At 38.4% G+C, this 13,400-nt stretch overlaps 1 protein-coding gene across 2 annotated transcripts in view; it reads left to right on the top strand.

Annotated features, from left to right (window-relative positions):
• tmcc3 (transmembrane and coiled-coil domain family 3) overlaps positions 1–13,400 on the top strand; it is a 43,054-nt gene that overhangs the window by 14,031 nt on the left and 15,623 nt on the right. Inside the window, exon 1 of one of the 2 annotated variants that reach the window (XM_007540436.2) lies at positions 3,896–4,172. The exons of the other annotated variant lie outside the window; for it this stretch is intronic. Within the exon in view, the coding sequence (XP_007540498.1) occupies positions 4,170–4,172 (3 nt within the window). The 5' untranslated portion in view covers positions 3,896–4,169. Of the gene's footprint in view, positions 1–3,895; positions 4,173–13,400 lie in introns of those variants that run through there. 2 annotated transcript variants of the gene reach the window in all.

Below are 13,400 nucleotides of genomic sequence, written 5' to 3'. Positions count from 1 at the left end.
CTTAATATCAGGTTACAGCTCGTGATCGATGTGCCAAGTAACAAAAAGTCACATTTAACGTCATAGATAAGCGTAAACTCTCAAAATTCTCTAAATTAGTACCAAAAAAATCTGTGATTTTTATTGTAAAAAAATCACAAAATCCTGGAGGGACTTTTATCAGTGGTAAAATATATTCCGCATCGAATTGGGAGGCAGTTCCTTATTAATATTTTAACCGTTTCTTAATGGGTTTTATCAATGCATTCTGGTGCAACCGGCCCTTTAAGAGGATTTATGATTTTGATGTGGTTCAAAATGAAAATGAGTTTGACACTCCTGATTTAAAAAGTTGTTTTAGATTCAAAAGAACAATTAGAGAAACCACAAATACCACTTCTTGGGTTCAAAATACGATAAAGAATAATGAATTCTTCATTCTTCTAATGATTCTCATTTATACCTAATAACTACGTCCAGATAATTTCACATAACTTTGAGGCCAAGGAGTTCATCCCCACAGATTTTTTTCTCTGAACACTTTAAAAATTGGCCATTGCACAAATAAACAGTTAACCGATAGTCATTATTGCATGGATGAACATCCAGGTTTTCCTCGAGTGCATTAAAACATCCTGATCCTACGCCCAACAGATTACTGACTGCAGATCTCTGTTCCAGACGTCTCTGGTGTTTCTGAGGTCAAACTGGATGTTCCCTCTAAGAAAGAGACAGGAAGTGAGGCAGGAAGTCCATAAAGAACACAAACATTCATGATGGGGGAAAGAGAACAATAGTGTTATGTGATATGCAATGTGGAATTCAGAAATACACGCAAGTGCTTGAATCTTTGACGCACATGTGAGTTTTGGCCTCCATTGGTGGTCGTAAATTCCCAACATTTACAGTCGCTGTAAAAGTGAAGTATGCTCTATTTAAACATAAAGGTTTGCAGTTTTGTTCACATTTCTTGACAGAGATCCTTCAGTTCACTTATGGTTTGTGTATAAAATGCTATTTTATTGCGTTCTGTTGCGCATTTGCTGCAGTGTGGAATTGAGGTGTTTTTTTCATATGTATTTCAAACATATTCACAATTCAAATAACAATATATTTTTTAATAACCATTTGTTCAGAAATGAGGTAGGGAGAAGTAGAAAGCTATTTAATCTCACTCACCTTTTAAACTCTATTTAAAGAAGAACAAATAAAAATTGTACATACATAAAACAAAGAAACAAGAAAATAAATATTTGCAGATTTTTTTTTGTAGAAGAAAATACAACTTCAGAAGCTAAAATAACTTCACACATTTCTACTTGATGCGCTATTGGCTGCTGCTTTCAAATCAGCCAATCCAGGAGCACCATTCACTTTCCTTTGTTCTGATTGGCTGCACCTGTCAAGGGCGGAGAAAAAAAAACGCTGTTAGCGTCAGCAATAGTGCTAAAATGTGTGTTTTAATCCATATTAAGGTATATTTTGTGTTTGAATTATTAAAATAGGCAGTTATAAGTGGTTTCAGAGGGAGTATCAAGTATTGGCGATTTTCTCCACATTGTTGTGTTTTTTTTATTTTTAAGCAGTTATGAGTCACAGTGGCAAAACCTGAAACTGTTGCTGTTCAAGTTACTCAGCAAGTTGTTGCTAGGCAACTAAAGTGTGAGTGAGTTGCTAGGCAACCAAAAAGTGAGGGACTGAGTGAGTTAGTTGAGCTGTTTACATCTCCCAGAATGCTGTGCAGTTCTGGTTTGGAGTTCAGTGAATTGAATATTCCATCAGATATCGTTTTATCTACTGATATCGCAATATATTATCGATTTATTGTCCAGCCATAGCATAAAGGAACAAAAAAAATACCCAGTTTCTAGTTCTGTTGATCATGAGGATTGTTTTGATCAATAGTTGTGGTGTTTGTGCTTTTATTTGCTCTCATGGAGCCAAAGCAGGAGGGAAAATAGCTCTCTAGTTATTGTTTTTCACTCCTGCTCCCTGTAAGTGTCGTGCAGCTCTGCAGAGAGCTGCTCTTAACGGCACTTAGAGGCTGAAGTTGTTTCCTGGGAGCCCACATCCGATAATTTCTCTCAGACAAATCAATTTTAAAGTACAAAGAGTGCTCCAATCTGCACATAATTAAATGCAGCAATTAACTCCCAGCCTTCTACCTATTTACACTCCTCTTCATGAGCATGAATTTCATACGCCAATACCCAGGAGAAATGGACCGAGAGCGAATAAGGTAATAAAGACTCATCGCAGCTGGGAGAAGCAAAGAGCCGCCTAGAGATGCACTCAGGCTCCAACAGAAATTACGCAGACTGACTCAGCTGGGATCAGATTAAAATTTCCGTGGCAGAGCTTTTTGCCCTGCAGGCCGCCTCAGCACCAGGTGCTGTTCTGTGGCCTGCAGGCTGAATCACCGGGCCTTGGAGCACGTAACCTGTCAACACTCGCACATCCGTCTCAAAGATTAACAGGCACATGACTCACCTGCTGTTCTTGTAAAGTGGGCTTCGGGTCTCCGTGTGAATTAAGAAAGCAAGAAAAGTGACAATGGATGGGTTGAAGGAAGTGATTATACCAAGTGTTTTTTTGTTTGTTTTTTTTTAAATTAAATTTCAGAGTTTCCACCAGAGGTCTCGTCTTCTGAGGATGAATTTTTAATGTGTGTTTGGACAATAAACTATCGTATGACAGGCACAATAACCATCTAAACTAATTGGAGAGTTTATCATTGTGTTGAAAGGAGAGCTACTGTGTCTTTAAATAATTTATGGCTCAAACCCCTGGGCCTTTGCGGAGTAATTTGACCATTGTTTTGGTCCACATAAAAAGTTGGTGTCATGTTTACATGTTTCAACCAGTGATCACAAAAACAACATCGTAAACAATAACCCTCAGTAATCAATAGTAGGATAATATCTGTTGTTGTTATGTTGCTTTATGACCAAAGTCCGTTAATCTAGTTTGTGTTTCAGCAGGTTTTCTTCATCAGATAAGGTTTGTTCCTGTTAAAATATATACATGGACTTATTTTTATCCCTAATGTGATTTACCAAATTATTCTGAACAGCAGTTTTCAAGCCAACAATTTTCTGAGTGTTTTTCTTTCTCTGAGACAAGAACACGATTCTCATTAGCGAAAAGGTTCATTATTTTGACAGATTAGGTGTGTAGTTCAAGTGCAGTCCCTGAATATGTTTTTGAAACGTAGAAAGTGCATTTCTTCTTCTGGAAAAACTTAGTTTGGTTTAAATGTTCTTCATTTCAATAGCCTTGAGTGATCGTAATGACCTTACTGTGGAGAAATGAGTCATGCATTTTTAAATTATAATCATTTTAAAATGAGTGAATATTAATTCACAAACCCCAATATATTTGTATATTTATTGAGTGCTTTCAATTAATCTTTTTTGTCCCATTTGTACTGAACTCTGTTTCTTTGTGTGTACATCTGTGTCTACTTACACTTACTAAAAGAAAGTAGTGCTCGTTAAAATGTATCTTTAAACTTGTTATAATAGAAAATAGACAAATTTTGCTGAAAAATTACAAAAATATTTCATGCGGTTAAAAGTCAGACCATGTATTTTTTAAAAGCATTTTTTTTCATTATTTATTTATTTATTTTTACATTTTTAGACTGTTTTGCTTAATTTCTTATTTTGTTATGCATTTTTTTGTTGCTTTATGGTTTCAATCGCACCTTTGTGGTACTCCTAATCCCTTAAAAATATTTCCCCCCAGCTTGTCTTTGCTTCTTTTTATCTAAATTTTATGGATCTGGCCGGACATTTCCGGACATTTTCATATTTTCTTCAAGAGAATTAAATAAATTCGGGTGTACTCGATATACCCCTCAGCCCCTCCCTCCAGTTTGCAGGGGAGGGCGGGGCCTAAACACACACTGTGTCTCTCCGGCTCGCTGGGCTGAGGTGGTTACCGCGGCGGGCAGCTCAGAGAGGAGGGACCGTATCTTCTCCGCCGTTGGTCGCTTTCCAGCAGCAGCAGGAGCGCGGCGGCCGTTGCCGTGATGGCATCTGTTGCTCCGAACATGTCAACTGTCACGTTTGAAACCGCGGACAGCGAAACGGGGGATCCAGTCCGAGTTCTCTGATTATTATGCCAGGACCTGCTTGAGCGGAAAAGTTTAGGAGAAGTGGGGATACGGTGACTCTAACGGCTGGAAAATGGTAAATATGGCTTTCTCTGCTGCTGACGAAGTTGTCAAACGTAAGCTAACCAACGTTTACTCCCTGATATCATTACAGAGACAGATGTTTTGGCATTGACATGATGTGTATTGGTAAAGCCAGTTTCTACAGTCTACCGCTTTCCGCCAACCACAGGTCCTGACGTGTTTTATTCGAAAAAGACGATCTTCATTTACATAAAATGTATTCTTGTTTTTTTTCTTCCTTACACATCAGCCAGTTACCAACACCAATATATTGGTATTTTGCACATATTTTGATGGTTTTTTTATTTTTGATTTTTATCTCTAAGCCAAAGTTAATTTGTTTTCAGATCAAAATTTAGCCACATCTTAAAACAGCTGATGTTGATGTGTAATATAAGTACTTACATGTAAAACATGAATTGACGGGATATTACAAGGAACTACACAGTATGGATTTAGATCAATTCAAAAGTACTTTTATTGATTCCAAAGGGAAATTAAATGTTGCTGTAATTCATTAATTCAGCATTTGTTAAAGAGTTATTGTAGTAGATGGTGCTGGATGTGGGCAGAAGGTTCTCCTATAGCAGATTGTATTACAGTGAATTTGAAGGCGCCTCTGACTGAGGACACTCTGTTTTTCTATGACAAAAGTCCTTCACATCTGAATCTAATGACTGAAATACCTGCTAATGTCCTTGTGAATCAGGTGTGTAGATGCAGAGACATAAAGTTGGACATCTTCTCTTGGGGACCAGGGTTTGACACTTGTAGTCTGTGCTTTTTGTCCATCAGTCCATTAATGTGCCTCTCTGTTTCTCCACTAATTCGTTCATCAATTTGTTCCATCAGTCCGTCTATTTGCCCTGAAATCCATTCATGTGTCTATTCGTTCACTCTATTTACCCCTCAGTCCAACTGTTTATTCATTAACCCATTTATTTGTCTGTTTGCCCAACAATCCAATAGTTTGCCCTTTCATTTGCCTATTGGTGTCCATCTGTTCCTGCTTTGCTCTGTTTGAGTCTTCGTACCTGTTTGTCCATCAAACCATCCATTGTTCTGTTTGTCCATCATCGATCTATAAATCCTGTCTGCTTTTCCGTGCCTCTTTCTGGTCTTTCCAGTTTTTACAGTTTCTGTATCACAAGCCTGTTCACTGAAAAAATATCTGCCGTAAATTCATAGTAATCCTTGGTGTTTATAAAAAGGACAAATAAGGACTTTAAGGAAGTTTGAAAATTTGAATTCTGACAAGAAATAACCCAAATTGGCAGCTTAACCCAGTCCTTTTTTGATGTATTTTATCCAGATTCCCGCAGTCTGCCATAAACATACGTTTGTATCTCCTCTAGTCTGTAAGGAGACAACACACAAGTGTTATCTATTTTAAGGTTTGGCCTCAACAGTTGGTTATTTGAGTAGCAGTCTGTATGCAGACGATTAAGTCACTTCTTTATTGCACACCATAAAATCCCTGGATATTGATTGGGCGTTTAAGTGGTACCAGGGGAGTGGGCCATTTCCCCAAGCCGTGCTCCTTGTTGGACGGCAGCCAGCGGTCAGTATGACTGCCACGCATCTCCTGCTTGTGTCGGTGTTGCAGCTCCTCAACGTTGAGTAAGATGACAGATAGATTCCTCTCTGTCCCGGTTTTGGAATCAGACATATCAAGCTTACTTTTGAACGAGGAGTGGGTTTTAATGGCGTTGAAGTGCTCTGTTTTTGTGCTGCCTTGCAATTGACAGCTGCTGAGTGTGGAGCAATTTTAAAAGCCCCAAATAAACGCTTCTGGGCGCACTTGGTTTGAGAATTACAGTGAAAAGGGTTGCAGTGGTGTGAGACATCGGCGGGGAGTGTTTTTGCAGGTATCCTTGTGGGACGCAGAACAACATGTACTGACATTTTTTTTATTGATGACACTTTTTATGAGCCATTCAGTGGCTGGTGGTGGTCCTTCCCTCCCTCGTTAGTCAACGCTCAGGGGATGCGTGTGGTTGGCCACGCATCTCTCCATTGTTTGCACCTGGAAGCAGTTTTTTGCTGAGCAGCTCTGATGTGAAATGAAGTTTTGCTCAAAGGCACCACACGAGTGGATTTTATTTTTGCAAGTCAGCACCTGGTGGTTTGGTTAAGAAAAGATAAAAGTGGAGCTTCATGACCCGCCAAAATTAAAACGTCACTTTTTCAAACAATCATTCATTCTTTATACTTCATTTCTCCAGTGATTCGTACTTCAACACATACAGTGCTCTGAAAAAGTATTTGTTTTACAGCAGCCCTGTTTAGTCTGCTTTAATTGAACTGTAGTTCATTTGTCTTGTAAGTCTTGTTTGTTTGGGGACATGTGAATGTGCAGTCGAACTCTGGTGGGGATCCAAACAGTGAGCTCTGGTCCATCTAAAAACCTACGTGTCGGTTTATTTAATCCTAAATTTCAAATCTCCGCCTGGATATTTTTGCTTATTTTAATTGTACGCAGTTCTTTAAATGTCCTGTGAGTAAATATATTTGTCTATTTCTTCATAAGAACTGGAACCTTCAATATTTAGCAAGTTATTTTCACGATGTACCGCCTATTAAAAGAGCGCTCCTCATTCACTCCCTGCTACAGCGGAAGTGACATTACCGTAATAACCTGATATTGCTTGAAAGCGCAACGTTTTTCCTTTCAGAAACCGTTGGAATTTTTCAAATAGCTCAAAGTGTGGCTGAGTTACGGTACTGAATATTTGGCTGGATCTTCGCCGACACGTTTGGTCTGGAAGGGTTACAGTGAACTCTGGTGCTGGTTTGATTGCATATGTGAATGGTAAGTTGACCGGAGGCTGGTCCAAAAGCAGGAAGTAGAATATTCTGGGCAAACACAACTAAAACAAACGTGGAGGGAGAAATGCCTCGTGGTCTTTTGCTAAAGACAAGAGAGAAATCTTACAACCGCTAAAATCTGACGCTACTTCATTTATGTTTACTTTTCAGGAAGGAGGAAGTTTGCGCTCCTGTCTTCTTTAGACGTTTTTGTGTTGTTTTCTTCAGGGGTTCTTGGTGTAGTGCCACTACAGGAGAGTGGGGGAACAAGTTTTTCAAATAATTTGGATCGTTTTTCAGTTTGTGTTAAACAATCCAACCACAAAGGCTAAAAATATAACAAATGTTGCAATTTTACAACTTTTATCCGGCACCGTAAATCTTGAAGTATTAGATGTTGACGAAGGTGAAGTTTCTTTTGAATTCTGATTGTTTTTATTTTTGGTATAATCTGCACCAACACCAAATAGAGCTACTTTTCTCTGCTCTGTCATCCTTCTATCTGCTGACAATCTGGTTTTCTCTTGCAGCCTGAATGAACCACCTACTTGTCAAAGAACATACAGTTTCTCTTTAAATATCTTCCTTCATCTCTGTGGTGCGCCTCACCAATACTGACAGGAGGAAGATCAGATTTTTGAGTTTTCAACCAACCTGATGGTACCAAGGAAGCTGAAAACTTACCTCACTTTCACTGTGAAAAAGGAACTGATACCAGCGAGGAAAAGGATTTGTTCAGAACTAGTGTTGGCTTGGTTTATTCAGACATCAATACTGTTGGTTTCTAAAAGGTCAGCTCGTGCAGGTATGTGTGTCTGAGTGTGTGTATAATTCATGCGTCGGCTAGGCTCACTTTCAGACGCTTTCAAAGACTTCATTCTCTTTGAGGAGGGAGGAAAGCGGATGGGGGTGTGTTTCCGACTCCCAGCTCCTGACGCTGCTCCCTCTGGGAAATGGCGCGTTTGTCAGGCTTCTTAAAGGGAAGCTTGTCTTCCCCGATGCTTTAATTTCGCTGTTCTGGCACAAAACCAACGGGAATTTATTCAACACGACCAAAAATAGCTGCAGTCTACAAACAGGCACATCGAGTTTGTTTTCACATTTAGTTCATTTGGGTCGAAAATAATAACAATAAATTGCCCCATCAGTTACAAATCCATCTGTGTGTGCAGCAAAACTGAAGCAAATTAAATTCTCTCTCTACAGTTTATAACATTATTATTACTATTCAATTCTACTCAACTTCACTGGATTTGAATAGAAAGTTAATGTAATGAAAATGTTTTGAAAATATTTTTCAGTACATTTTCAGCCGGTTCTTACTGTGACAAAAATTTAAATAAATAGGTGAGCAGTTTGAATTATTCATGTCATATAAATTGATTTTTCTGAACTACTTTTGTTAGAATACCCAGTTGGTTTAGAAATATATCATAGTTCAAATGGGTATTCTGAAATTAATGTATTGGCAAACTGAGAGTGCAAAAAAAAAACAGTTGCTGATATTTGAAATTTAGACCAGGATTGGAAGCCAAGCATTTATTTATTGCAAAAAAAAAAAAGAAAATTACGCTGTTCCACAATTTTCAAGTAACTTAAAAGTCAGATAAAATACCAAAGTGTTTTCTCTGGCTGTACAGAGTCTTGGATTGATGCTTCACCTGTTGCTGCACCCTGCCGGTCAGCTGGATGTAAACAGGCTCCCGTTACTTAGACAAGAAAAATAGGTAACACTTTATTTGAAGGGGTGTGCATAAGGCTGACATGACACTGTCATAAACATATTACACCTGTCATGAGCATAAAGAACTCTTTATGAATGTTTATGACAGTTGTCATGAAGTGTCATTCAGTAAATAATGACACATTTAATGCAAAGTTGCTCTAAATGTTGCATTGAAAGTCCATTAAAAATGCCAACTTTGCATTAAATTATCATAATTTACAAAATCATGCAAAGTTGGCATTTTTAATGGACATTTTATGCAACTTTTAGAGCAACTTTGCATTAAAAGTGTCATTATTTACCCAATGACACTTCATGATAACAGTCATAAACATTCATAAAGACTCCTTTATGTTTATGACAGTGTTATGTCAGTCTTATGCACACCCCTTCAAATAAAGTGTTACCGAAAAATATGTTCTTTTATTTTTGCAGTAGTAGGCAGAGTTGTTCTACTATGTTACTACATTTTGTTTTCTTATTTAAAACGGCTTAAGTAGTAAATGGAAATCGATTAATCACCAGAACTTTCAGTTGCAGGAGTAGAAACTCTAGGAGTTTCTTCAAAGCACCAGGCTGGATCAGAGCTTCCCATCTTCCTTTCTGGATAGCAGAAAGCAGCTTTTGTGTCGGGTCCGGTTTTAGAGCCGGCTCAGAGAGCGAGACCTCGTCTGCTCCTCGGTCCTCCGCCATGAGCTGAGCTCCGGGCTTTGTTTGGGCCATTCAGACTGAACAAAGAGGGAGGAGTGAATGCTGCTGAATGGGCTCTGATGGATGGTCTTCGCCTTCGACTCACTTTGTGTGCGATTACGGCGAGGTGCGAGGCCAGATCCACCGAGCCGCCTCTGTCGTCAGGGCAACCGGAGGAATGCGATTCCCTCTGTCTGCTGTAGGAATAAGTGACACGAGATGAGGGATGAGGAGGAAGCTGCAGCAGTAAAATGTGAGTAATCTAGATTTTTTAAAGGTAAACATTCATCCAGTTCATCCTCCTCTCCAGGCTTTTTGGATTACAGATGGAGTGGGCTAAGCTGACAGTGAACAGACGCACAGCGGCGGTGATCTGTGTGTGAACACAGAGTGGATTAACGAACACACTGATACTGAACCCATTAAAGAGATCCAGGGTTGGGCTAACACTCATGCAGCTTTTTAGCCCTGAGTCACATGATAGAAAGCTGATTCACGGCTGGTTTTCACTGAGCTCGCTGTTGAAACCCGCTGCAATCCAACTTAATCCAACTTTCCAACAGATTCATTCATAAATAACTTCTGCTTGTTTACATGTTCAGGATTGCAACTTTTACATCTGAGAGCCATTTTTACCGTCAGTCCAGCTGAATAAAACTTGTTTAGAGTCGCTAATGTTCAATGACCTTTAGGAAGGACAACTTATATTTCTTGGTAAATATCTACTGTAGGAAATTTGATACATTTCTTTGAAAGAAACGCCGCTTTATTTCAGTTTTTGGGTTATGAGCTAAGCAAATACATAAACCTTTTGCCCAAAAGAGCAAAAGGTAAAAAAGGAACCAGAGATTTGTGGAAAAAGGTGCAAAGAAAACGCACAGTTTCCAACCTAAACATCAAATGATTCTTCATTATTTTTAGTCAAACTTATTAAGGCGTAATAAGTTTGGACATATTTGTATTCCTCTGATGTCATTTATAAACACAAATATATGCTGTCATTGAAGAAGGTCCAAAGAGCCACACTGGTTTAGAAGTCCAAGATTAGGTGATCCATCCAGTAGCCGCTCGTCCCGATTTCATAATTTAGTTTTTTAGGAATTGATGGTCAGATAAACGAGTTTTAGCAATAGAAGCATGCCTCCCTCTTCCCTCCCAGCCACACAATGATTAGGATTCAGATATTTTCTGCTGGACAGTATTTACTGTTTGAGACTATAGAAAAAGTTAGACTGAAAAGTCATGACTCAAACTATATAAACATAATAAATATCCTACATTGAACCCAAACAGTCAGCAAATGTTAGTTGGCCTAATCATGGCTTTTTGTGGACTTATTTAACAACCAAGGTTTCACACGGTGTAAATCCATTATTAATTTTTCTATCTAAACAATAAAATGGCTAAAAGGTATTAAATATTGGCAGGAAAGTGTGTAATCCTAACAAAATGACCAATACATAAGGTTCTGTATGGATATTTCCTTGAATAAATAGTTTTTAACGCCGTTACATACTCCGATACGTCTCTGATTCTGGGGATTTTCCCGTTTCTAATAATCACAGAGGACTGTTTTAAACGGAGGACGTATTTATGCAACACCTCGTTATAAAACTGAAGAGTCCCGGCCCGTTAACACCTGCAGAGTCCAGTTATGTAATCCCCAGGGGACACTTTAAAATGCTCCCACGCAGTCTGAATGAAGCCGGTGGGCTATACTTACACTCATGTCAACATTTCAGCGTCCTCAGCTCTGGAGGAGCGTATGCTGTGCCGCCGCCGTGTGTGTTTGTGTGTGTGTGTGTGTGTGTGTGTGTGTGTGCTGTGAGTTCAGAGCAGTGTTATGTTGTGAATCATGGAGAGCTCAAACATTTGTTTTCTAAAAACGGAAAGGACTGTACACTATGTGGTTCCTCTCGGTGTGACTATTTATATGTAGTCGATATCTGAGGATCTGGAGTAGAAATTGTTGTTTATTGTTCTCATAAATATGAAGTATGCAGTTTTCTGCTTCTAGTTGAGGAGATATTGTTAAATATGGACAAGAACATCAGAATTCTAAATATATGCATTGCTGTTTTTGAATTATGTTTTTTTGTGACAGAAATAATGAAATTGGAGTGTAAATGTCTGTTGCCGTGCCGACATGCGGTTCAGACTTCAAATGTGGAAAGTGACGTCAGCACGTCTGACCTACTAACATTTCTCCTTTCAGGAAAAACAAAGCAGGGGCGATTAGTCGGCCTCATGGAAAGCAGCAACTTGATGCTGCCCAGAAGTTTTGGCACAACCTTATAACGTCGATCCGTTTCCTGTTCCTGTTTACATTTTCCACTTCACAATGGCTGTGTAAAGTGTCCAAGTGAAGCCCAGATGTCGCTGTCCTGTCTCGCCTGAAGCGAACCTGAAGCTGCTTTTAACGTAGAGCTGCTGCACTGAACCGAACATGAAAACATTAACTGTCCGTCTGAATCAGAGGGAGATGATCAGAGCTACCTGAGCGGGGTTCACTTTCCTTCTGCGTTTTGATTTAATGGTAATACGTAACAGTGATGCACAGTTTTTATTGAAGGTGAATTAATTCATATTTTGTAGGACATTATGTTTCAAGTATAATAGTTTCTGATATTTCAGTGACTGAGATACTGAAGAAAGGAGTGGCTTAATTGTACACAACATCATTATTATTTTCAGATTTCATTCCACAGTTGCATGTTTTTAATGTTTTATGTCAAAATCACACTAAATTACTTATAGTTTTAATATTGCCTAATGTTACAGTGCTGTCACAAAGCTTAAAGTTAGTGAATTTGTTCCTTGGTGTTTGCATTCTGGCTTTTTTTCGTAATGGAGTTGACACTTTAAATTATCTGTATCTTACAATAGAAATGGATAAAACAAAGCCACTTGCCCATAATAAGTTAGTCCTGCTCTTTCTCGCTTTCTAGCAGCCTGAAAGCATCTTTGGACATATTCATATTCCTCTGACGTCATTTATAAACACAAACATATGCTGTTGCTTTTTTTTTTTTTTCCTTTTTTTTTTTTTTTTTTGCAATACAAGAACCGCAAAATAAAGTAGTCAGGAAGTAGAATCACCCATTTAAAAAATGCCCAAAGCAAGTTTGAAAAACAAGTGAAAACATTTAGCAAAATTCTTTGACCCTGATGTCAGACACATGTGTCAGCTGCTGTGGCGCCTCAAGAGAGAGAAGAAATGAAATGTGAATGTTGAAGCTGTTTTATACGAACTGCTGTCATGGGTTTCCCTCAGCAGAAATGGGACTGTGCCGTTTTAAACACAGTTGAGTTTTACTTTGTAAAACGAGTTTTGAGCAGTTTTTTTGTCCAGAGACAGAGGCAGGAATTGGTGATTTTTTATTTATTTATTTGAATGTCCTTGATTAATAGATCAGTTACTGAAATATTTGGATTCTCTTTCCCCAGTTCATTAAATGCTTGAAAATAAACACACCACCAAACCACTTTTACTTTTGATGTACATTTTGCTGAGTTGAAAAAAAAAACTCTTGTATTTATGTTTATCAATCTGTCAAAATCTAAATTTGTTGCACTTAAAAGAAAATTTAATACTGATAAGTGTTAAACATTAGATCAAGGTTTCCCCCAGAGAACTTGCTAAGCCCGGTGGTTGGGTGTTTGGCCAGTCATTTATCCAGCGGCCCAAAGTGTTTTTGAGTTTAAAAATGTTTAAAGTTGACAGAAACTTGAAATATCACTTCATAATTATGTGTATTGAAAGATTGTAACATTAATACTTGAACACCAATTATAAAGTCTTAAAAAATGCAAACATTTTAAAAAGACTTAAATAAATAAGCAATGCTAAGCCTGGGGGATGGGGCACAAGTAAAGCCTGGTGACCCGCCAGGCTTATAATACACTTGGAGAAGTCCTGTTAGAGTTTTGTACTTTGTTGATGTTGCTGGATTATGTCAGTAGGAGATTTGCTCTCGGATTGTTTATAGATTAGTTTCTGTTTGTTTTGCAGCTCAG

The sequence above is a fragment of the Poecilia formosa genome, unplaced genomic scaffold, assembly GCF_000485575.1.
Source record: "Poecilia formosa unplaced genomic scaffold, Poecilia_formosa-5.1.2 Scaffold540, whole genome shotgun sequence".
Taxonomy (NCBI): domain Eukaryota; kingdom Metazoa; phylum Chordata; class Actinopteri; order Cyprinodontiformes; family Poeciliidae; genus Poecilia; species Poecilia formosa.
The sequence above is the reverse complement of the archived record's forward strand: the minus strand, read 5'-3'. Positions and strand labels throughout refer to the sequence as shown.